The sequence below is a fragment of the Bactrocera tryoni genome, unplaced genomic scaffold (genome assembly GCF_016617805.1).
Source record: "Bactrocera tryoni isolate S06 unplaced genomic scaffold, CSIRO_BtryS06_freeze2 scaffold_25, whole genome shotgun sequence".
NCBI lineage: Eukaryota > Metazoa > Arthropoda > Insecta > Diptera > Tephritidae > Bactrocera > Bactrocera tryoni.
Window position 1 is genome coordinate 9950728 of NW_024395977.1, and position 26082 is coordinate 9976809.

Genomic DNA, 26082 nt, shown 5'->3' on the forward strand with positions numbered 1-26082 from the left:
TTATATTATATATGAGTAACTAAAAATAACTTAATAACTAATAGGGTGTAACGTTAGGTGACCCAACATCTGATCAAAGGACAGAAGCAGTATTAATTACAAGCAGGAAACACACTCAACATTGGTGGATGCACCATTACGATGCAGCAGTCATTGAAATATCTTGCAGTGATGACTCGATACTAAATTATAAGACACATTTGGCAAAGCCTGCGGAGAAGCGTCAAGGGAGACGGCGGCGCTAACGAGGATAATGACAATTATGTGTGTTGCTGGCTATAGCGAGGGACGCAGAATATCCAGTTTTCCAAACAGTGGAATGGATCTCGATCGGTGAGTAAAAGATGTTAAATAGTGCAAAAAGTGTTTGTGACTTTGTGAAAAATTTCGAAAAAGTAAAGTATACGATTGTGCAACTAAAATAGTAATTTTGGATAATGAAATTGAAATTCCGGGTTTTAAGTGTGGTGTGCTGAACATGTAGATCGCGACAGACTGCAAGCGACATCTGTCAAATATTAAAATACACACGTTCTTATTGACACAGTTATGTAGTCGTGCAGCTCCCTCAATAATTGTGTCCTTAAGAGTGATATTGTTTTTGTTAATTTTTTTATACTATATGAATTGTTATCGTTCTGTTTTTTTTTTATTTTTTTGTGGTGCGAAAATACGAATTGGGTGTTTTATTTAAAATGCGCAAAAAATAGATTTTTTTCTGATCTGGCTACAATGAAAAATGTCATAAAAAACGCTAATTTTGAGGCGCTCTTACACTGGAATAAGTTGGACATCCCTTTATTCCTGCTCATACTTAAACATACTTATGTACATATTTACGCTGTTTTGTTGGAGAAGCTGTTACAGCGGCAATAAAAACGTTTAATGATTGAGAGCTAACAAGCTTAAATCCAATTATTCAGTAAGTTGTTATAATATTCTTTCAAAAGATTTAAATAGTTTCTCCATATAATAAATAACCGCTATATAGTAATTTTTATTCATACTAAAAGTTGGGTGTTTGAATTTAAATGCCCAAAAATTGTAATTTTGTTCAATCTGGCCATAATGGAAAATGTTATAAAAAAAACGCTAATTTTGAGGCGCTCTCACACTGGAATAAGTTTAACAACCCTTTATTCCTGATGCTGGTTCTATGGCGTGAGCGGTGGTCGTAAACTTGCATTGTATAAACCAGAGATAAAGAGATGTCCAACTCTTCTCTCACTGGAAGTGAGAGAGCAATTGCTAAACGTCAAAACCTGAACTTACTGAGCTCGATGTAAGTTTTGACGTTAATCAATTGGAAACGAGCGATGGCCAAATTGAAATCTTACCAAAAAAATGTATAACGGAAGATTTGTTGCATCGTTCAAACCACTTATAAAAAATGTAAAACAATGAAAATTAAATAAATTTGTGAAATCTAAAGGTATTTGATGAAACGTTTTATAATTTGAAGCATCATAGTTTTATTTTCAATGGAAAATTATTAAAACCATTTAATGATTGAGAGCTAACAAGCTTAAATCCTTTTATTGGGTATTGAAAGTACAAAAGTCAGTTGTTATAATATTCTTTAAAAAGATTTAAATAGTTTCTCCATATAATAAATAACCACTATTTAGTAATTTTTATTAGTACTAAATGTTGGGTGTTGGGTTGATAAATGCCTAAAAACTGTTATTTTGTTCAATCTGACCATAATGGAAAATGTTATAAAAAACGTTAATTTTAAAGCGCTCTCACACTGGAATAAGTTGAACATCCCTTTATTCCTGGTATAAACGTTACCTACATCTGGTCTAAAATTCAATTCACTTGTTCTTACTAGAGCTACAAAACAATTGAGGGAGCTATCGTTAATATCGATAGTTTTATTTTTTTATTTTGACTATCAATAATATACATATGTACATATGTCTACACTATACTTAGCAACAATTTTCATAAAATTGCAAAATTTAACTAAATAAGCCAAGTCACATAGTCCGGTAATAACTCTGGATAACACTGCAGCAAGTTACGGCAGCTGAAATTCCAAAGCGTTGACGAAATTAGCGCGGGAACTAACGCCCAAACGCGCCCTACAACTCATAAGCTCAATGCGTAAGAAAGGGATGAACGAGCACACGGACATAGGAGTTCCAATTAGAATTGCCAATTGGACCTTAAAAACATATAGAAACCTTAACGGGAATCTCTTATAGCGCTGTTGGGTAACTAATCGGTATTTTAACTATAGGTGGCTTACACGGATGGTAGCCTCAAAACCATCTTTTCAGCCTTGGCTTGGCTTCTAATTCGTAAGTATAAAAATTTTTTAAAATAGGTAACAAATTATTAAATTAAATATTAATTATATGTTGGATGCTTTAGGAGGAATCTTGCGGATATTGTTACAATTAGGTAAAAATTTCTAATTCTCTGAAATCACGGCTGCACTTAGCTTCAGTTATCATATACTATATAGGAGCAATTCAGAATTTCACAATATATACGAGTATTATGTATATACATACTCTTACATACACCCACAGGAATTAGTCTGTCTACAATACATATAAACGAATATCACGTTAATTAATTTTAATACAAGAGACGTAGAGAATATTTAGCCAGGCTGCATTGCTAGTAGCTCTCTTCAATTTATCTAGCATTGGAGAGTAGCGAATCAAACAAACTACACCAGATGCTCAAACTTCTTCTTCTTCTTCTTAATTGGCGTAGAAACCGCTTAAGCGATTATAGCCGAGTTAACAACAGCGCGCCAGTCGTTTCTTCTTTTCGCTACGTGGCGCCAATTGGATATTCCAAGCGAAGCAAGGTCCTTCCAACGGAGTGGAGGTCTTCCTCTTCCTCTGCTTCCCCCGGCGGGTACTGCGTCGAATATTTTCAGAGCTGGAGTGTTTTCGTCCATCCGGACAACATGACCTAGCCAGCGTAGCCGCTGTCTTTTAATTCGCTGAACGATGTCGCATGTGGGCGTATATCTCGTACGGCTCATCGTTGCATCGAATGCGGTATTTGACCGTGGATGGCGCGCAAAGGGCCGTAGATCTTTCTGCAGAACTTTTCTCTCGAAAACTCGCAACGTCGACTCATCGCTTGTTGTCATCGTCCAAGACTCTGCAACATATAGCAGGACGGGAATTATGAGTGACTTATAGAGTTTGGGTTTTGTTTGTCGAGAGAGGACTTTGCTTCTCAATTGCCTACTCAGTCCGAAGTAGCACCTGTTGGTAAGAGTTATTCTGCGTTGAATTTCTAGGCTGACATTGATGGGGGTGTTTACGCTGGTTCCAAGATAGACGAAATTATCTACAACTTCAAAGTTATGACTGTCAACAGTGACGTAAGTGCCAAGTCGCGAGTGCGACGACTGTTTGTTTGATGACAGGAGATATTTCGTCTTGCCCTCGTTCACTGCCAGACCCATTTTCTGTGCTTCCTTGTCCAGCCTGGAGAAAGCAGAACTAACGGCGCGGGTGTTGAGGCCGATGATATCAATATCATCGGCATACGCTAGCAGCTGTACACTCTTATAGAAGATGGTACCTTCTCTATTTAGTTCTGCGGCTCGAACTATTTTCTCCAAAAGCAGGTTGAAAAAGTCGCACGATAGGGAATCGCCTTGTCTGAAACCTCGTTTGGTATCGAACGGCTCGGAGAGGTCCTTCCCGATCCTGACGGAGCTTTTGGTGTTACTCAACGTCAGTTTACACAGCCGTATTAGATTTGCGGGGATACCAAATTCAGACATCGCGGCATGCTCAAACTGGTATCACTAAAACGGATAGCGCTCATGCTGCAATATTCGCATATTTTCTTCGCATTAAAAAAGTTCCAATAAACCTTTAATTTTGCTTTCTATAAAATAATTTTAAGGGGCTATTCTCATGTAATCACTTCGAAAATTGGATTTTTTTTTATATTTTGACAGTAAAACCTATTGAAAACATGCTGTGAAAAATTCAGACCGAAATTCATAGTATTTGATAAGTTATAGCTCATAGTCGCCGACGTGTTTTAAGCGACTGTCGAATCATCATTTTCTGAAACTGTCATGGTCCTAAAAAAAGGAAAATTTACATATGTTATTCTACTCATTTATAGTTATCGTCCAGAATTGTTTACTTTCGAAAATAATAATTTAATATTTTTTGAAACGATTTTTAACGAAAAAAACAAGACTTTTTTTTGAAGTTCCACATTTTTTTTTATGAAATTGATTATATTTGGTAGGGAGGGCCGCAGAACTACTGAATAATAATCCATTCAATTTTTTTATTTCAGACAACATGAACATACGCTATTACCATGAACAGTGAACTACTTTTTTTTGTTAGGGACTACTTTGATTTAAAAAAAAATATATTAAAAATGTAAAAAACGAAAAAAAAATTTTTTTGTACATTTCAAAATACAAATAAAAATATATTAAAAAACTAAAGTGATTGAATTTTGTTGTCGCATAAAAAAAAAAATCCTAAAAAGTGGTAAAATGTATGAGAGTACCTCCTTAAGTCTTAGGCTGCGTGCATGTCGGAGCTGCGATAAGCGATAAGAGCGTCGATAAGAGCAGCGACAAGAGCATAGCGTCGAGTTATAGATTTGTGTGGTGTGCATAACAGAGCTGCGATAAGGGCGTAAATTGTATTTGCAATTTAAGTTTTGTATAGTGAACAGCTAAAAAAATCAGTGATTCTGAAGAAAAAAATATTTTGTTGTTGACATCTACTGCTGCATATTATCATAAGCATAATACTGAGGGGACAAAACGCTCGTTTTCGGTGCATCCTATAAATCAAGAAAGGCCAAATTTCGGAGAATTTCATCATCTTTATTGTAGCTTGAGACAGGATCCAAAAAAGTTTTTCGAATACATGAGAATGACAAGCGATACATTCGATTACATTCTGTCTCAAATTTCGGATCGACTGCAGCAAGGCTGGCGAAATGGCCACAACAGGCCCATACTTCAAGAGGAGCGATTGATGCTAACCATAAGGCACGTACAAAAGAATTTACCGGTAAATAATATATGTACATACATATGTATGTAAATGAAATCTGTTAAGCATTTTGATTATTGTGAATCGGAAGCGATGTCGATGTTATTGTTTTCTGCATTGTTATGACCTGTAGTACTAGCCATGGTGTTTTCATTAGCACATTCGATATACACAGTTTTTGGGTTAATCCATTCATGTGTCAGCTGCAATACCTTTATTCGGTAATGTATTTTATCCGATGAAGACATATTTTTCACATGATGCAATAAACTTTCAAAAAAACAAAGATCTTCATCGTCCTTATCTTTTTTTGCTCTCTTTTCTTGCAAAAACCGAAGTTTTTCCTTTTCCATCTTTGTCTTTACTGGTTTTCTAGAATAATTTAAAGTTTTCTGTGAAAATGTTGGAACTTCAATTTCGCTTGTTTCTTTTAAAATACAATCTTGACTTTCATCAGGTAAAATTTCATCCATCAAAGAATTCATAGATGCATCTTCAACTGTGTCTAGTAAGTTGCTGGTGGATTTTCTGGCAGTAAACTGATCTTTTAAAAATTACAGGTCATCAAAATACTTCCACGAGCCTCTGTAATCCGCCAATCGAGCGGAACCAGATTTTGGTTTGGAAATGTTTGTCAATGTAATTCTGTATTTGTCACGTAGGCCTTTCTATTTATTTCGAACTACGGGTACTACAATAAAAAATTAAACAATACTTAATGCAAATTTTAAATTAATATATTTGTTAAAATGTGTTTTTAAATTTTTTTTATTTAAGATATTTATCAACTGGTCAGTCATTTCGGAGTCTAGCGTTTTCGTTTCGAATGGGAGCTTCTACAGCTGGACAAATTGTAAAAGAAGTTGTTAATGTTATCTGGGAAGTGCTTCATCCCATCCACATGAAAGTTCCAGACGAAAGTGACTTTTTAAAAATGGCGGACGATTTCAAAAATTTGTGGGATTTCCCTAATTGTATTGGGAGTATAGACGGGAAACACGTTCGTGTCCAAAGTCCTGCACATTCTGTAACAATGTACTACAATTACAAAAATTTTTTTCTATTGTTTTACAAGCATTAGTAGATGCCAATTACAAGTTTATATGCATTGATGTTGGTGGTTTAGGTAAACAGAGTGATGGTGGAACATTTAGGGCTTCGAATTTATTTTTATATTTAACGGACTCAAAATTCCTGAAGCATGTGCGTTACCCAATTCTGACATCATTACGCCTTTTGTTATTATAGGCGATGAAGCTTATCCACTTTTACCGAATTTATTAAAACCTTAGAAAAAGATTAGATGCGGACAAGGAATATTTTAATGCTAGGCTGTCAAGGGCGAGAAGAACGGTTGAATGTGCTTTTGGTATAATTTATTCCAAATGGAAAATTTTAGCTACATCTATTCAAACCGCCCCAACTTTAGCTGACGTTATAATTAAATGCATTTGCTTACTGCATAATGTAATTATTGATAGAGAAGGAATTGAACATCATTTAACTCAAAACTGGACTTTAATGCCTAGAAATATAGTAATAAACCAAACAGTCGCAGGGCGACAGAATCAAACTGCTGAGAATATTCGCAATGTATTCAAACTATACTTTTGTCATAATCCAATTTAATGAGTTTTTAAAATAAATGGCACAATAACACAAACTTAACCGTTTTAATAAGCATACGAGTATGCGACAAACGAAAAGAAACGGTTCATTTTTGTTGTTCTGCTGCTCATAAGCATCAACAAATTACTATTGAAAAAAACAATGGAAAAAACAACACAAATGCACTGTAAGCTTAAATTCATATTAAAGCAGTGGCGCTCAACGCAATAAAAATCCAAACACGCGTGTTTGACTGATAATTCTGCTACTGCGAAAAATATCACACGCACACGAAAGCGGCTGAACACGTACGCTAGGTACGTACTAAAATCTATAGCAATGTTTGTGCAGCGCAAACGTAAAATGTAGTAGTATTGAGGCGTGCGTACCACTGTATTAAAGTAACAATTTTACAATAAAACACATGAAAACATGTTACTGCACTTACTTTTTGTATTAAATTGTGTGGATATTTCTAACCACAATTTATCCAAAACGAATCTGTTGTGGTGGTTTGGATCTTTTTGATCCCAGATTGCTGGTTTCAAAAATACTGCACTTATTAAGTCTTCCGTGTCCATCATCGATAAGAGCGAAGAAATTACTGACCTACAATTTCTACGCTCTTATCGATGATAGCCAGCAAAGAGTGAGTTCGCGCGCTGCTCCGACATGCACACTTGTATTAAATTAAATGTATCAATTTTCTACGCTTCGCTCTTATCGACGCTCTTATCGCTTATCGCAGCTCCGACATGCACGCAGCCTTAAGTTTTAAAATACCAAAAAAAAAAAAAGAAAAAATGTATCTTCATTCATCTTTTGAATTATTCACAATAGTAACACTGATTTAAAATATGCAAAATATAGATTCGTAGCTAGAGTGATTCAAAAAAAAAAAAATTTTTTTTCGTTTGGTTCCTAGACACCTCTAAGAAAGCCTCTCCAAACATGAGCTTTTAATTGTAACGGGAAGGTCCTCCTACATACAGTTTTCTATTTTTTCTTATTAACAGATAGAAAAATTTATATCTCGCTTCCAACTACATGAAAAAATATCTTGTTCCTTAGATTTTGTAGGAAATTGAATGCTCTACAAAAAAGGTCTATAATGATTTTTTCGTAAACCCAAACGTTTAAAAGATATTAACAGTTAAAGTTTGATTATTTTTGAGAAATTTTTTTATTTCTTATGAATTTTATAACTCAATGAAAAAAATTATTAAGAATGATGAAACTTATAGGCTTTCTAAGAGGTGTCTAAGTAACCTATTTTTCCGAGTACCAAACGAAAAAAAATTTTTTGGAACGAAGTTCCTTACGGCAGGCTTGGAGAAGATAGGAATTTTGCTGTGGGACCTAACTGAAAAAAAAGTGATAGTAAAACCGTAAGAAAAAACCCGTAAGAAAAAGATTGTAAGATCGCTAGTTATAGCCTACCTTTAGGTATTGCAAAATAATTAGGCAAGAAAATCTGTAACATTATTGTCAGAGAACGTATATTTATAGAGAAGGTTCACGATGACGAAAATTTAGGGATATTTCGATTTTGGGATATTTACTGTTTTGGATGAGCGTGTTTCACCACTTAACATCAGGGGCACGAAAATAACAGAAGTGAGTAGTTGTTAGAGCCAATGGGAAAAAATATGTTAATATGTATAAAAGAGAGCCAATGTACGTTAAAGCTAATATAAACATATACATATATTTATATGCAGGTGTTTTTTGGTTGGTGGAAAAGTTTTTGTATTATATGTATGTATGTATGTATGTAGTTTGATTTCTTCCAAGTAGTTGGATTTCTTCTAATCCTAATATATTTGGGTGGGGAAATTACGCCAAAAATGAAAGTTGAAAAAGAAATCGTCAACGGAATTTTAGTTCTGATAGAATTTCGTCGCGAAAAGTTTAACTCGGTCGCCAATTCGTCTTTAAAGTGTTTTAAATAATTTTAAATAAAAAATGACTAATGTAAGGAAGTGTCGCGTTCGCGAGTGTGAGACAGAATCTTCCGGAAGATTCTTCTCATTCCCAAAGAGAGATGAGGAGTTCCTGAAGTGGGTGGAAAATTTACGTATCCCACCAACGCAGGATTTAGCCACCCGCAATGCATTTGTATGCATTAAGCACTTTGAACAAAGTGCTGTGGGTGTGAAAAAGTTAAAGGCACATGCTGTGCCCACCCTTAGCCTTGGTAAGTGATGTTTTTTTAAATTTAAAAAGTGCATGAGTTTTATTTTGTAGATACATATATATGTACATATGTATAAGTACATATCGCTCATTTACATGAAAAGTGTCAGTTGTTTTTAAGAATATGGAAAAGAGCATAAGTTTATTGAATAAACTAGTGAAGTGTAAAATATTTTCTTTGACATAAACGTTGTTTGTAAAAAATATAAAGAAATTTTGATGCCATGAAAATTTAATTTTTATTGTAAAATATCACGTGTTCGATATAAAAATCCTGTGTTCATGTAAATGAGCGATATATGTATGTATGTACATATTCAAGTGTACATAATAAAGAAGTGTTTTAAATTCATTAGTTATGATGCAACTAATACTTATAAATAAAAATAAATATTAATTATAATATAATATATAAAATATAATAAATATAATATTAATATATAACTAAATTTACGTGCATGTGTGCAGGGGCGGATCCAAAATAGAATTTTGGGGAGGAAACTATATAATTTTGTACTTGCAACTAAAGTCTTTTTCTTTGCGGAGTGTCACTTATGATGAAAATAACATATTACTTTTAACTTTGCCCCGTGGATCTGCGCCTGCATGTGTGTATGTATGTTGCCCATTGTTTTAACATACTTATGTTGTGTGACCTTGGGTTTGTTTTTATGCGCGTACACTTACAAACATTGTTTTGCATGACAATGCATTTCATGTTCAACAAACATTTTCAATTTTGAACAATTCAATTATTAACAAATTTTTCCAATTAAAAAAATTTCCAACAGATATATTATAAAATTGTTTAAAATTTAATATTACCGATATGAAACTGCCGTGGTACATAAAGTACAATTTAATACAATATTGGAAAAAAATTTTATTTAGTTAATATTTTTAATTTGCGCAAAAATTATACAAAATTTATCAAACTAGAAACAGTGGGTTGAATTTCATTTAAAATTATATTTAAATTTTAATTAATTTTATATGCATATTACGTACATATTAGAATTTCTTTAAAAATTTTTTTTATGTATGTACATAAATAGGATATGACGAACCCCCTAAGCATTTGTGGACGTCTCAATTGCCGGTTCGAAGATGCTGCATTTCTAATTGCGTTAACAGGCAGAAAACGCTTTACAAATTTCCAAAAGAGGGAGATGTTCGAGAAAGTTGGGCAAAGGCTTGCAACTTAGTTGTGTCGCCTTCCGATATTCTTTTTATTTGTCGAAACCATTTCGATTCGCAGTACGTTACCAAATACAAATTATTGCCTGGGGCTTTTCCCTGTTTCAAATTAGGTTCAGCACTAAGTCGTAGCTCATCTAGTGCTGACTCTATTTGGGTGTGCCCACCCGTTTCTAAAACTTATGGTCGTCCTGAGGTAGCTGTAGGAAGTAAAGAAGAGAAGGACGACATAACTTTGAGGGAATTCGAAACGTATTCAATTTTAGAAGAAAAGAGGTTAGAATTAGAACCCCAAAATGACGACGTAGGCTATGCATTAGATAGTCGTGAACGATTTGCTCGATCGGCACGTTACTATCAAAGTAATGCGCTTAAATTGAATAAGAAGGTCAAAGAGTTAGAGGGTATTATTAAAGACTTGGAAAAAAGGTATCAAGACCTTAGTAAAAGTGCAATAGTTGCGGATGTAAATTCAAGCAAAGATGCTGTAACATTCGCTAGGATGATCGTCACGAAGCGCAATATTTTCAGTGACGATGAAAGGGCATTGGCAACAAACATTAATTACATGTCCAATAAATCCTATAATTTTATGCGTGACGATTTAGGTTTCTCTTTACCAAGCAAGAGCTCTCTTTTGCGATGGCGCCCCATAAAGTATGTTGTCCCTGGGTTCGATGCCAATGTCTTGGGAAATTTAGAACAAATTACAAAAAAAATGTCCGTTTTAGAACGAAATTGCGTTCTATTATTTGATGAAATATCAATTAAGACCGACCTAACATACAATAGAGTTAGGGATGTTATTGATGGGTTTGTGGATTATGGGGAAGGCCATCGTGAAATGAAATTAGGTAGTAAGTGTTGTTTTTTCATGATAAAAGGATTGAGTTCCAATTGGAAATATGTCTTCACATATTATATTTCCAAAAATGGACTTGTTTCATTCAAATTAAACGAAATTTTGAATAAGAACATCACAGCACTAAAGTCAATTGGTCTAAACGTAAAAGCTTTAGTCTGTGATCAAGGGCCCGCTAATACTTCAGTTATGAATACTTTAATTATTTCTGAAGAAAAACCCTTTTATTTGCACGAAGGTTCCAAGATATATTGTTTATATGACTATTGCCATCTTATTAAGTCCGTCCGAAACACATTTATGAAATATGATATTTCAACTCCAGATGGAATAGCCAGCTTTAAAGTTATAAAAAAACTTTACTCGATAGATCAGGACAATACATGTTTCAAGATATGTCCAAAACTCACAGAGGCCCACGTATATCCTAGCGTTTTTGAAAAAATATCCGTAAAACGTGCAACCCAAGTTCTAAGCAATTCGGTTGCGGCTGGCATAGAAATGGCCCATAGCCAAAATTTATTCGGCTCCGACGAATATATATTAAAATGTGCAAAGCCTACGCAGTTATTTGTTAAAAAAATGAATGATCTGTTCGATGATCTAGACTGCAAAAATTTTGTTTCAAAAAATCCCTTAAAATATCCGTTATTAAGGAACGACTCCGGAAAGGTCCAACGCCTCTATGAATACATTAGTTATTTGAAGTCAATCAAACTTCCGAACAGTGCTCACACTAAGTGTATAGGTGGGTTCTGTGCCACAATTGTTGGAATGATTCAGTTGAGCCAAGATTTATTTAGGGATCAAAAGGAATTAAGTTACATATTCCCTGGGAAAATGAATCAAGATGCGTTGGAAAATTTTTTTTATAGAGTCCGGGCTAGCCAGGGTATCAATACCCATCCGTCTGCCAATGAAATACAGTACATAGTAGGTCGTTTAATTTCGATGAAAATTTCAAGACACAATTTTCAAAATAAGGGGGCTAATTGTGAGGATGATGACGACATAAATTTAGATTGGAACTTAGGCCCCGAAGATCGTCATCTCGAAGTACAGGAAGTTGATCACGAATCTGAGCAACTCGACCTGGAATCGTTTAGTATTCCAGACGAAAACTTTGTTGAAGAGGACGACACAGCTGACGTCCAGATTTATCCAGTGATTTATCGCTTTATTCGGAGGCCCTAATCAAAGCGAAAAACTATAAGGATGACGCGGATTTAAGGCTAGTCAATCCAAGTGATAGGGTCTTCGAAGTGTGTCGACCGCAGATGATGTGGTACGTCAACCTTTTCAACAAATATGCTCACCGTTCGAATGTTCGTTGTCTGATATTGTCCGCAATTAAAGAAAAAACGGAAAAAGTTTTTCCTGAGTGGTTTGACCCAACCGATGAGTGTTTTACTCATAAAATTAAGTTGTTAGAATACTTGGTAACGGTACTTTTATTCAAAAACTCGAAATGGTTAGTCAAGGAAGAAATTAATAATGAACGAATTCGGAAGAGCGATGCTAAACTAAATGAACTAAAGTAAGTTGCAAGTCAAGACCGTTTGATTCAAGAACATCTTACTTTTGGGTGAGTAATGAATTCATTGAATATACATATTTACTTTTTTTTAATATTTAGCATTTTATTCTATTTACAGGTTTTTTTTATTTTCAGATTTTTCTTCTATTTTCAGGTTTATCTTGTTATATTTTCAGGTACTTTTTTCTTCTTCTTATTTTTCTCCTTTAATAGCTTTGCAACTGAGCTTAGCTTTTTTAAACACAAATGTTGTTTCCATCTTGTTTAAGTGCAACATTTGTGTTTAAAAAAGCAAGTGAAATTCAATGACTTTTTTTTATATATTAAGTCGTGTGAGAAATTTCCATTTCAAATGGACAATTTCGTAATTCTGCATTATAATTTTTTTAACATTTTTTTCAGCATTTTATAAAAACAAATTGTTAATAAATCTTTAAATTGTTAATTTTAAATAATAATAACTCAATAAAATTTGCATATAAGTATATTCTGAAAACAATAACCTTGACATTGATTTGTTTAAACTTATGTAGATACATACAGACATCGCATATGGGCAAGTGCGAAATCAACCCTTGTTCATATACAACGAGGCATGTGTAAATGGAAAAAAGCCAACAGATCATATACTTATGAAAGTGCACATGCGTGTACAAAAACATATACAACATATGTATCTATATATACACCAAGCAGACGCACATAACAAGTGCCGCACGCATCTTTTCGCATCTCCGTTGTCACGACAATCAGCGGCCGAAGCTCACATTTTGTCGAAGAGTCAATGTTTCGAAGGACTGACGCGACGAATAACGTCACAACATTGTGTTATGTATTGTCCATGCTGTGCCGAAAAAAACGAACGAACGAACGCCAATCGTCGCCGCTTCCCTTGCCGCCATAACAGCTTCGCCAACAAACTAGCGTAAATATGTATGTTTTTGTATGAGCTTGCATACATATCGACGCAGATTTTTGCGAGCCACGGCAAAATATATATATCAGATTTGGCAAATATTTTAAATCAACGAGAACTTTGTTGCCATTCTTTGTCACTCTTTTCTGTGTTTTGCGAGTTTGCGGGATTGTCTGTTTTCCTGCAGTACAAATATCAGAAATTGTTCAATTTATGATTTTTAGCTTTTGCCATCGTGGCGAAAAGACACTTGTAGGCAAAGGCATGATCGGGGAGATGTAATGGTGTTTGCTTTTGTGAATGAAGCACGTGTGCCTGTTGAAAATACGTTTGCGTTCATGAATGAAAATGTTGTTCTTGCGTGTTTTACTATAAATTTAGGCATTGGCTATTTGGCTGCCATATTGAATTGTGACGCTGCTGATGCTTTTCGAGACGATTGTTGTCTTTTGGTGACATATTTACATGTGTATGCCCATATATCTATGTATGTAGGTTTGTGTATACATTGTTTGTTCGGCTATATGTACATGTACATATACATACATATGTATTTACATATGGAGCAGTGCGACCACATTTTATAACTGTTGAGTGACATCATGATTTACTTATATTTGAATTTTACTTACATACATACATACATACATATGTATATGTATCTGCATATACATACATGATTATGTAAGACAAATATGATGACAAATAAACAAACATACATATGTAGTTATAAATGGTATATGTTGTAACACATACAATTTTTATTAGCAACAATATAATACAACACTATTTAGCAGAAAAGTATATTACATATGTAAATATTAAAGAAATAACAAGAAACATAAGATGTGAATATTTATTTTTTTATTAGAATGCTATCAGTTTTACATGAAAAATGATATTCATATCAATACATACATATGTATCCATATATGCTTGCATATAAACGTATAATACGCAACACATAAAGCGCACACATGTCAATACTAATAAGTAATGTCATGATTTGAGTCCCTGAAGGCGTTGAACATATGTACATACATATGTACGTGTGTGCATGCTACATGTGCATATGAATACGTACATAAGTTTTAAATTATAAAAAGTATGATTTATGTACATACATATACTATATTACTAATTTTTTTTATATATTATGATAGTATTTTACACAGATACATACATACATATACATATCTACTATATCTAACATATGTACATACATATGTAGGATATAATTAAAAATTTGGTCTTAATTTAACATTGAGTAAAATATTGCCTTATATAAAATAGTTAGTTAATTAATTAAAAAGTAATCAATTTGTGAAAAAATAATTTTCAAATCAATTCATATAATTGCACATAAACGCATAAAAATATAAGCCAAAAGGCCGGCATGCCGCTGTAAAATCGAAGTAAGTCTCTGAGTATATTTTTCATTTAATGCTCAACTCTGTTCACGCGCCACTGTTAAAATTTCTCCTTCTGAGCTAGCTGTGGTGAAACACGCTCATCGCATTTTGTTAGCTTTTGACAGTTTACACGCTTGTCCGTTGTTGGACCTTCTCTATAAATATACGTTCTCTGTTATTGTGTATGCAAATTAGTTTTGAGTGAAGTGCGGAACACATAGAGCGCGACAGACTGCAAACTACATCTGTCAAATATTAAAATACAGACGTTCTTATGGACACTGTTATTTTGACAGCTGCACGACTACACGACTGCAGGCCGACAGTTGTCGTTCCCGCTAACTTGAATATTTTCTATATTTGCCAACGGCAGTCGGACGACAGTAGAGTTGACAGTAGAATGGAAGATAGAAAGAGGAGGTAGAGTGGTGATGCCACTAATATGTAAAATGCAAAATTATTCACAGCTCTAACAAACTTGACGTTATTTTACAAATAAAAGCATAAAATAGCTCTATTATAGCTCTATTATATCATTTGTAATAACAATTGATAATTTAAAACAAAAAAATATTTACCAATTTTTACTTATTTTTTGCATAAAAAATCTCACTTTGAACAAAATATTAAAATTTCATTGAAGTGAAAAGTATTAGTATGGCCTCAACGATATTGTGTACGTGCAAAATGGACAGCTGTGTTGTCTTGTGTACTAGACTTCTGCATGAATGTACCCATATCTAGCTTGACAGAACTGTACAGTAGTATAGTGTTCTTAAAAATACTGCACTCATTCTTTGCTGTACAGTATACCTCTTAGGGCAGAAGTAGGTAGCACAGAATTTTTCTTGACCTCACTTAGAGTGAGAACAGTATATGGTTGTACTCCTTGTGAGTGAGTACTACATTTGTCATTTTTTTAATACGATGTACATTAAGTGAAACTATAAGGACAGCTTGCCTGTGCTATTATACAACTGTGCAGATGAGTTCAGTATTATTCAACACGTACACAAACATGGATGGTAAAGAAAACGACGGTCGTGCAATGAACGCACAAGAAACTGTAAGTTTTTGTTGCGCAAAAATTATATATTGCCATTATATTATATACAAATCTATTTTGTAACTAGAAATATCTGTTGTTTTATATGTTTGTGAATGTCTTTTGTATATTTGTGGTAATATAGTGCCCGGTCAACAAAATAATGTTTCTGCATTCCAATATTAATGAATTAAATATAGAATCTTTTGTAGCATAAAATAATTAATATAATTACTTTGAATTAAAATATTATTAGTTGCTAAGCTCTATGTTTTATAATAAACACATTTTCAATGAAAAAATAAAACTAATGTTTTTTTTTATCTTATTCTTGCATATGACATACCAGTCATGAAGCTTCTCTCACTGTACAGTAAGTAAACTGTACACCAAAACACTGTACAGTGCGTTGACTGCACACCAATTTTGCTGTAATCATTAACAGCTGTACAACTATGGAGTGAGTGGAAACACTGCCTGTCAATACAGTCAATATTTCACTATTCACTTACACTCAATTATACTGTGCAGAAAAAGAAGTGTGCCCACTTCTAGAATAAGTAATTCATTTGCCGTTATGGGTGCATCCATGCAGAAGTCTATTGTGTACATGCCGGCCATGCTGTCGCAGTCATTGTGTTTACCACTTGAGAATTGTGCTTGCACTAAGTACGTTTATGGGGAGTTGAATTGTTGCATATTTTTTGGCGCAGGCTTTGAGGAAATAACCCGTAAGAAAAAGACTGTAAGATCGCTAGTTGTAGCCTACCTTTAGGTTTTGCAAAATAATTAGGCATGAAAATCTGTAACATTATTGTCGCCGTCGCCCCGGGCGCAATGTCTTGGGGGCGGCAAAACGATCTTCGCTGTTTTTTAATATTCATAAAAATACTTCAACAAATTTTTTTACAAAATTTATTATAAAAGATAAAGAGTTGTACACTCCCAATGTAATAATCTGGATAACAATGAAAAATATTAATTGTTACTCGAATACTCTTCAGTCTTTGAATTTGTCTTATATCTTTTGGCTTACATATATGTATGTATCTTTCTTAAAAACAGTCATAGAACTTAAAGATGCACTTTTCTAGTTTTTTCTAGCGACGTGTCACTCTCACAGTTACCCTATGCTTTGAATGTAACAAATACTTTTATTTCTCCAACTTTTCAAAAATGGTATTTAAAAACTCCAATTCGGGCGAAAATTCCTGCAAATTGTGTCAAAAGTGTACAAGATATAGGGCAAAAATGGGGTTTTTTTATAGCTTTTAATAATATGTCTTGCAAATTTACTATCAATTTCCTCAAAAACCGTATTGTGAGAATTTTGGAACTTCAGAATTTGCGTGGCTTCTAGTTCCTAAATTTTATATACTTAATATTGAAGAAATTTTGTAAAAATTCACTTTTGTTCGAACCACCTCATGAAACTTGTAGGTAGGTAGATAAAGGGGGGCGGCAGAACATCCTTAGCCCCGGGCGCCCGCAGTTGTAGCTACACCACTGCCTATTTTTACTTATTTTTTGCATAAAAAATTTCACTTTGAACAAAATATTAAAATTTCATTGAAGTGAAAGGTATGTATGTATTATGCAAGGCATACACGCACCAATTAGTTGGTTGATTGAGTTGAGCTAGAAATTGCCCTTGTCGCCACACACGACACAACTTTTAATACAATTTGGAGGCCAACTTCATTTTGAATATTCAATTCGTAGCGTAAACATGAGTTCGGAAGTTATTGCTTTAATTATTATAAATGAAGTTTTAGCGGAAGAAGAAGAACAGGAGCAAAAAAGAATTCAGAAAAAAAGAAAATGGTGTAAACTGTGGTTGCAAAATAAAAATTAATTTTCATATAACAAGCTTTTGAAGACGTTGAGAGAAACCGAGCCAAAGGACTACAAGAATTACATGCGCATGAGCGATGAAGTGTTTTATGATCTTCTCTTGAAAGTGAAAGTTTTTATTGAAATAGAAGACACAATAATGCGAAAAGCAATTAGTGCAGAGAATCGTTTGGCAATAACTTTACGATTTTTGGCTACGGGAATCTCATTTGAAGACCTAAAATTTCCAACAGCAATATCTGCGCAAGCGATTGGTAAAATTGTAATTGAGACGTGCAAGGCTATTATAAAAGTTCTAAAAGACTCAATTAAGGTGGTATATAAAGAATATCCGAGTTATACATTTTATTTAACACAAAATATATTTTTAGCTTCCTAAAACACCTGAGCAATGGATGGCTGTTGCTGATCAATTTTATGAGAAGTCGATGTTTCCCAACTGTCTAGGCGCGCTCGATGGAAAGCATATAAATATTTCACGTCCTTCTAACTCCGGTTCATTTTATTTCAATTATAAAAAGACATTCAGTATTGTCTTGTTGGCAATTGTTGACAGCAACTCCAACTTTTTAATGGTAGATGTAGGTGCAAATGGACGAATTTCCGATGGAGGCGTTTTCGGAAATTCGAAATTTTTCAAAAAGTTGGAAAGTGGAAGTTTAAATTTACTGGAACCACAAGCAGTGCTTGCAGACGAAGATTCACTCCCTTTTGTGTTTGTGTCGGATGCGGCTTTCGCTTTGAGGAAAAATGTTTTAAAACCATTTGGTCACAACAATTTGACAGAGAATGAAATGCTGTTTAACAAAACTCTGAGCTCAGCACGGGTTAAAGTTGAAAACGCTTTTGGTATTTTGGCATCGCGTTTTCGACTTCTTCAAACGACAATAAATTTATGTCCTGAAAAAGTTACTACAGTTGTTCTTGCCTGTTGCTACTTACACAACTACTTACGGTGCCAGTCAAACTCAAATCGATTTGAATATGAAAATATTCAGCTGTCAGAAATGGAACCAACGCTGTCTAGAAATGCATCTAATGAGGCCAAAACAATAAGGTTGAAATATTGTGAAATTATCAAAAAACTGAAATCTCTTTAATTCCTTTTATTTACATATGTATAAAATAGTGTTAAATTGGTTGTGTTCTTTAAATAAAACTGATATTCATTCTCTTATAACTAATACATAAAAAATGAAGTAAAAAAATAATTTAAACAAAAAATGAGAAAAATAAAATAAAATATATGTATGTACTCTATCTTAATATGTTTTTATTAATTGATATTGGGAGTCATTCAACAAATCAAAAACACTTGTGTATTGACTTTCGTTTTCATCTGCAAAATGTAACTCTGGAGTTATTTCAATTGTTTGTGATGTTGATTCTACAGGACTTCCAGTTGGCACAGAAATAAAACGTGGCGAATGTGATTTTGCTTGTATGGGCACAGAAGTAAAACGTTGCGAATGTGATGGAGCTTGTATGGGGCTTCTAGCTGGCGCAGGAGTAAAACGTTGCGAAAGTGATGTTGCTTGTATGGGCACAGAAGTTAAACGTTGCGAATGTGATGGAACTTGTATGGGGCTTATAGCTGGCGCAGGAGTAAAACGTTGCGAAAGTGATGTTGCTTGTATGGGCACAGAAGTTAAAGGTTGCGAATGTGATGTTGCTTGTATGGGGCTTCCAGTTGGCAAAGAAGTAAAATGTGAAAAGCGTGATGTTGATTCAGTTGGACTTACAGAAGATGTTGAAATATAAAATGGCGAGTCATTACTTAAAAAAGGCGAGGTAGTTCGTGATACATGCGGACTACTTATATTTGGTGAGCTTGAAGGACTGTGCAGATAATTGAAACATAATTTTCCAAATCGGCCCAACAGCATCACTTCGTCTACTGCTTGCTTTGCAAAAAGTTGCTGCTCCGGTTTCATTTGCCTGTACATGCAAGCCCATGCATTTGCATAAATTTCCGCTTCATCCATTTGTTTTTTGGATGTCTCCAAATGCTCCGTTGCTTTCTTTAGAAACTCCGTCTTTCGCTAGCCCCTTTTTTAAATTTCTTCAAAGATTGCTGTGTAAAAAAACATAATATCATAAATAAAAACAATAAAACTTTTAAATGTTTTTTCAACATACCACGGGAACGGACGCTTCTTCCTCTTCATCCGAACTGATGGATGTTACACCAGACACAGGTATTTCCAGGTCTCGCAAAAAGTCGAGCTCCTCGAAATACCACAGAGGTGAAATGTATAAATCATCAACTCCTGCACCAGATTCACTTTGTAACGTTTTTTTGAGCTCCCGGCGATAGCAAGTACGCATATTTGTCAACTTTTTTTTCATTCGTCTATTGATGCATCGTTTTTTATTTTTTTAAATTCTATCAAAAGTTTCTGATAACTTTTACGGCGTACATTTTTGTTTTTGTAGCAGTCCAGTTTGCTGTTCCACAGCTCCGGCATGGCTTTATAAACTTCGATAAATTCGCGGAGTTCTCGATCGCATTCACTCATTTTTATTTTTTATTTTCTCCGTAGACGCGCTCTGTTTGACAGCCGAAATAAAATGGCGAAATCGTTTGAAATCGCACGACCAACCCAAACGCGATCCAACTAACACAACCAACTTGACAAAATATCAAAAAATTTTGATGTTCATCCAACCAGTTGATACAACTCATACAACTGCCCCATACACGTAGCAATCAGTTGTTCAACTCGTTGAAGTTGATACAATAATTGGTACGTGTATGCCTTGCTTTAGTATGGCCACAACGATATTGTGGACAGCTGTGTTGTCTTGTGTACATGCCGGCCATGCTGTCGCAGTCATTGTGTTCACCACTTGAGAATTGTGCTTGCACTAAGTACGTTTATGGGGAGTTGAATTGTTGCATATTTTTTGGCGCAGGCTTTGAGGAAATAACCCGTAAGAAAAAGACTGTAAGATCGCTAGTTGTAGCCTACCTTTAGGTTTTGCAAAATAATTAGGCATGAAAATCTGTAACATTATTGTATATGCACATTAGTTTTGAGTGAAGTGCGGGACACATAGAGCGCGACAGACTGCAAACTACATCTGTCAAATATTAAAATACAGACGTTCTTATGGACACTGTTATTTTGACAGCTGCACGACTACACGACTGCAGGCCGACAGTTGCCGTTCCCGCTAACTTGAATATTTCCTATATTTGCCGACGGCAGTAGGACGACAGTAGAGTTTTCATAATACTTATCTGTACTTAAATAAAAACTAATCAGCGAAATTTGAGAGAAAAATCAGGACAACCTACATAAAATTAAGCACAATTTGTTTTGCAAATTGTATCGATCCTACATTATCCGAAGGAACTTCGTTCCTACCTGGTGTCCCACGACAGCACATTTCTTTTTTTTTTTGAATCACTCTATTGATAGCATTCAAGAAAGAAGTTAATTCACTTTAATGAGGTAACCGCATACTCTCTTGTTTGTATTGAATTCGAAAACTTTGTTGTTGCTTTTACATGTAATTTTATTACAAGAGAGCAGAAACTAGTAGAGAAATCGAAGACAGGTAATATTAGATAGGAGAATAGCGCAAAAGCTATAAACGTTAGCAAACTACTATTTTTAAACAAAAACAGGTAAAAGCGGTAACTTCGGTTGCACCGAATCATTAGTTAGTGGCAAAAAATATTTACTCTTTTAATCGTCAACTCTGATTTATAAAGAATAAATATAGCTTAAAAAAACTGAGAAACACGCTTTTATAGCATATCAAACTAAAAAGTGAAAAATAATTATTTGTATAAACCAACAATAATAATGAAGGAAAAATTCCTGCATTACTGTGAAAATAGCGTAGAATGCTCGATATATGAAAAATATGTCACAAAGCTCCCCACGCTTTTCTCACAATAATGCCGGAATTTTTCCTTGATTATTATTGTTAGTTTATACAAAGAATTATTTTTCACTTTTTAATTTGATATATTTTAAAAGCGTTTTTTTTAGTTTTTAAAAACTATATTTATTTTTAATTTTTTAGTTTGATGTGAGAAACCCTAAATTTGTTAAAATATGAACTATGACATTTGATATTGGTTAAGTAAATCGATAATTAGGCAGCATTTAATATCTACTCGTTACCTTTCATTGACGAATTGTTATATTATTTGTCACCAAGTTCTATTGACGACTTTACGAATTATTACTTCTTAATCGAGTCATTTCTTCCAAAGCTTCACTGTTACATGGGGTTCAAATACTAGGTAGGTAGAATATTTCTTTGTGTATTCTACATTTTTACGAATTCTTATTTTATATTAAAAGAATCTATTTTTTCTTTTATGAGATTTACCAATATTGTGAAATATAAACGAATATAACTTAAATCGCATTCTCCGCCATTAGATTCGGTGACAGTTTTTGAAAAGCTGACATCGACGTGACAATCAAAGTTAAAAAAAAGGAGTTTTCTATTGCAGTTGCTTTTCGGAGGCGTTTTGAAAACTAGTATCTGAATTTTTGTAGAAAAAAAAACTAGTATCTGAATTTTTTTTTCTACAAAAATTCTATTATAAGTATTAATTTTTTTATTACCTAAAAGTCACATGTTTTGTATTATTTCTTCTGGTGCGCGGTTATATATACATATATCTATATAAAGTATACTTTCTTTAAGGATATACATACATATATTTCAGTATATACATATGCTTTTCAAATGTCACCAAAACTAGTTTTATATAGATGTTGCATACTTTTAAGCGCATCTTTTTGGTGAGTTGCTTAAACTTACTACCGCCTTCGTATAGTGTCGCTCAAATATTCTATGTTTCAGTACCACTTAAAAAAGTTACAAACAAACATACATACAAGTGAAGCTAATAAAAGCATTTTAAAAACGAAAAATTTCATATGTAACTTTGATAATTTTTTTTTAGTCTTTTTCATCGGGGACTATTGACTATTGATAGTTTTGCAACTCTAGTTCATACGTAAATTTTTTCTCACATTTTGTTGGTACGTATGGAACACACTCAATGAGTTATTACTCAAGCCGATCCCCAACACCACATTAACATAGTCGGAAATATATTTATTATTTTACTTCACTACTTCTCTTCTTCCCAATTTATTCGTCTTCAGGTAAATCTTCGCGTTATCCCCAACGTTTAGGGAGTTGTTACTTTTAAATATTCGAACATCATTTTCATATTTGGTTTTAATTATTGTGGCATTTCATCACATATATGTACATATGTAAATCTACTTACCACATTCGCAAGTCTTTATATTAATATCTTCATTGTAATCAGAGTATTCTTCTCCTTCATATCCGAAAGCATTGGTAATGCTTGAGCTGATTCGAAATATTGCATCGAAAAGAAATTTTCCACTTCTCTCTGCAGTTAAGGCATTTGTTGTGTTTTTCAATCCTTCTTTAGAATAAAAAATTTCACTGTTTCTTAATTCATTATTTGCAAAAATAAATTCCCCAAAAAATAGTATTAATACTGCTAGTCGACTATGCATTGTCATCTTACGTACATTTTGACCTAATTTGTTTTACAAACAAAAATTATCACGAATATAAAAACGCACTCAGGGCGGCATAAATCTAAAATAGAATGCCAGTTTAAATGTACCTATAATACCAAATTTATTTTTAAATAACTTAAACAAAAAAATTAATACATATTTAAAAAAACAATTTTAGTAATAATTAGATTGGAGAGAGAACATTTAATAATAATACAATGAGAAAAAGTAATAGTATACTTATATGAGAGTTTGGTAAAATGCAATGCCAGACCTATTAAGAAATATTTATCTTGGTCGACGTTAGAATACCGTTAATGGCAATAGATTTGACGGTTAGTATGCTATAAACTTTCGCCTGTCGAGATGCAGCGTAAGCAATGACTACAAAACATGCTCCACCAAAACCCATTTTTAATTTTCGTATTCTTGAGCTTTAGCAAAATAACCCTGTAACTGCTGTTATATTGCATATACACAAATACATTTCGTTATTTCTGTTCTTGTATTGTGTATACTATTGGTAAATGAGTTTTGAATTTCGTGTAATCTTTCAAGAACACGAGAGTTCCGTAATATTAATTTGTAATATATGTACACATTGTGCAATCGATCTTTTTTAATTTATGCTTTTCCAAAAAACTTAACTTAAAACTTAAATTCGGGTGGCTGTGTGTCTGTCCGTCCGTGCGAGCTGTAGCTTGAGTAAAAATAAAGATGTGGCATATAATAGTGTGCATTATTGACAAAATTAGATAAATTCGGATCGATACTACCCGTAACTCTCATTTACCACATACCCGTATGTGTAATGATTTTCTTTTTTGTAACAAACATTCTGTCGAATAAGTCGATCAGTGTATGCGTTATATACAGTGGACCAATAAAGTTTACAAACACCTAGTTCTATTAAATTACGACACGTTTATTTGTTATAAAATGAATACATTTTGTGGTTTTTTTCTATCCATTTCAAAAGATGTAGATTTAGCATATCAAAATATATATTTTTTTACACAAATAAAAAAAATTAATGCTTAAGCTGGGCATAATTTATATCAATAAAGCTTACGTACACTAATGATTATTTATATAAATCAAAAGTAATTACAATAGTTTTAGCGGTTTTTGGCCTACATTTTGTTGCTATTATTGTCCCTAGACATCGATGTATGCTCCCCACTCAATTTCTAGTATTATTTCCGGATATTTTGAACTACTAAGTCCATGTTCCAGCTTATTTTGATGAAATTCGATGTTATCGAGTACGATTTTCCAAAAACTTCCAGATATTTTCAATAGGATTAATGTATGGTGATTGCGGGACCTATGGAGTTATTTTTAATTCCATAACAACCCTGCACGTACAAGATAAGACGGGTGTTTTGGGTCCTTGTTATTCCCTTATGAATGTTTGTACAAATGTGGCTCGTATTTTCTTTCGTTAGCATACAGGCAAATGTGCCACAGAAATAATATAAGTATGTACAGCTATGGACACATAAATGGCACATTTTTTATATCGGGTGATTTTTTAAGAGCTTGATAACTTTTTAAAAAAAAAAAACGCATAAAATTTGCAAAATCTCATCGGTTCTTTATTTGAAACGTTAGATTGGTTCATGACATTTACTTTTTGAAGATAATTTCATTTAAATGTTGACCGCGGCTGCGTCTTAGGTGGTCCATTCGGAAAGTCAATTTTGGGCAACTTTTTTTCGAGCATTTCGGCCGGAATAGCCCGAATTTCTTCGGAAATGTTGTCTTCCAAAAGCTGGAATAGTTGCTGGCTTATTTCTGTAGACTTTAGACTTGACGTAGCCCCACAAAAAATAGTCTAAAGGCGTTAAATCGCATGATCTTGGTGGCCAACTGCCCATGCATCCCGAAAAATGCACTGTTTGGTGTGGTTTGTACGCTGGTGGAATCATTGGACCGTATTTTTTCAAAGATGCTGTTGGACGCAACGTTACGGTGAATGGCGATCGCTATCGTTCGATGCTAACAAACTTTTTGTTGCCGTGGAAGAACTGAACTTGGTTGACATGTGGTTTCAACAAGATGGCGCTACATGCCACACAGCTCGCGATTCTATGGCCATTTTGAGGGAAGCTTCGGAGAACAATTCATCTCAAGAAATGGACCCGTAAGTTTGGCCACCAAGATCATGCGATTTAACGCCTTTAGACTATTTTTGTGGGGCTACGTCAAGTCTAAAGTCTACAGAAATAAGCCAGCAACTATTCCAGCTTTGGAAGACAACATTTCCGAAGAAATTCAGTGAACTATTCCGGCCGAAATGCTCGAAAAAGTTGCCCAAAATTGGACTTTCCGAATGGACCACCTAAGACGCAGCCGCGGTCAACATTTAAATGAAATTATCTTCAAAAAGTAAATGTCATGAACCAATCTAACGTTTCAAATAAGGAACCGATGAGATTTTGTAAATTTTATGCGTTTTTTTTTTAAAAAAAGTTATCAAGCTCTTAAAAAATCACCCGATATATTCTTTCTTGTGTTAGAGCCTTATCACTCACGGCAACTTTTGTTGCGGCAACTCTTAGTTTATAGGCGAGGGGGCGACGAGGAGAGGAGAATCGCGCCGAGTTTCCAGTGTTCAGCAACTCGCTTTGTGTTCTTATTCGTAACAGTTCGCTGCGACGTTTTTCGGCATTCGTGTTCTTTCTTTCGTAGTACATAGTTGCATTTGCGTATATTTTTTTGAAATTAATATTTTGAATATATATAAAAAATTTAATTTCATCTTTTGGTAAGTAATTTGCAAATATTTATACAAATATACATAAAATAATATAAATATTTTAGTAAATGGAGTATGACGAAAAAATCTAATTAATTAAAGATATTGTGAAATGTATAGAGGAAGCCATACAAATTGATTCAGA

General features: G+C 33.8%; 2 protein-coding genes across 3 annotated transcripts in view; one reads left to right on the forward strand and one right to left on the reverse strand.

Annotated features, from left to right (window-relative positions):
- LOC120780353 (venom serine protease-like) overlaps positions 1-23291 on the reverse strand; it is an 85990-nt gene extending 62699 nt beyond the window's left edge. Inside the window, exon 1 of the mRNA XM_040112646.1 lies at positions 22912-23291. Within this exon, the coding sequence (XP_039968580.1) occupies positions 22912-23176 (265 nt within the window). The 5' untranslated portion in view covers positions 23177-23291. The remainder of the gene's footprint in view (positions 1-22911) is intronic.
- LOC120780352 (putative nuclease HARBI1) lies at positions 17483-18822 on the forward strand. Of its 2 annotated transcripts, none has more exons than XM_040112644.1 (2): positions 17483-17958; positions 18014-18822. In XM_040112644.1, exons 1-2 carry the CDS (start codon positions 17707-17709, stop codon positions 18740-18742), a joined length of 981 nt encoding a protein of 326 aa, XP_039968578.1. In that variant the 5' UTR covers positions 17483-17706; the 3' UTR covers positions 18743-18822. The 2 variants fall into 2 exon arrangements, with proteins under 2 accessions (XP_039968578.1, XP_039968579.1); XM_040112645.1 differs by having other exon boundaries at positions 17483-17955.
- Positions 23292-26082: the final 2791 nt, after the last annotated feature.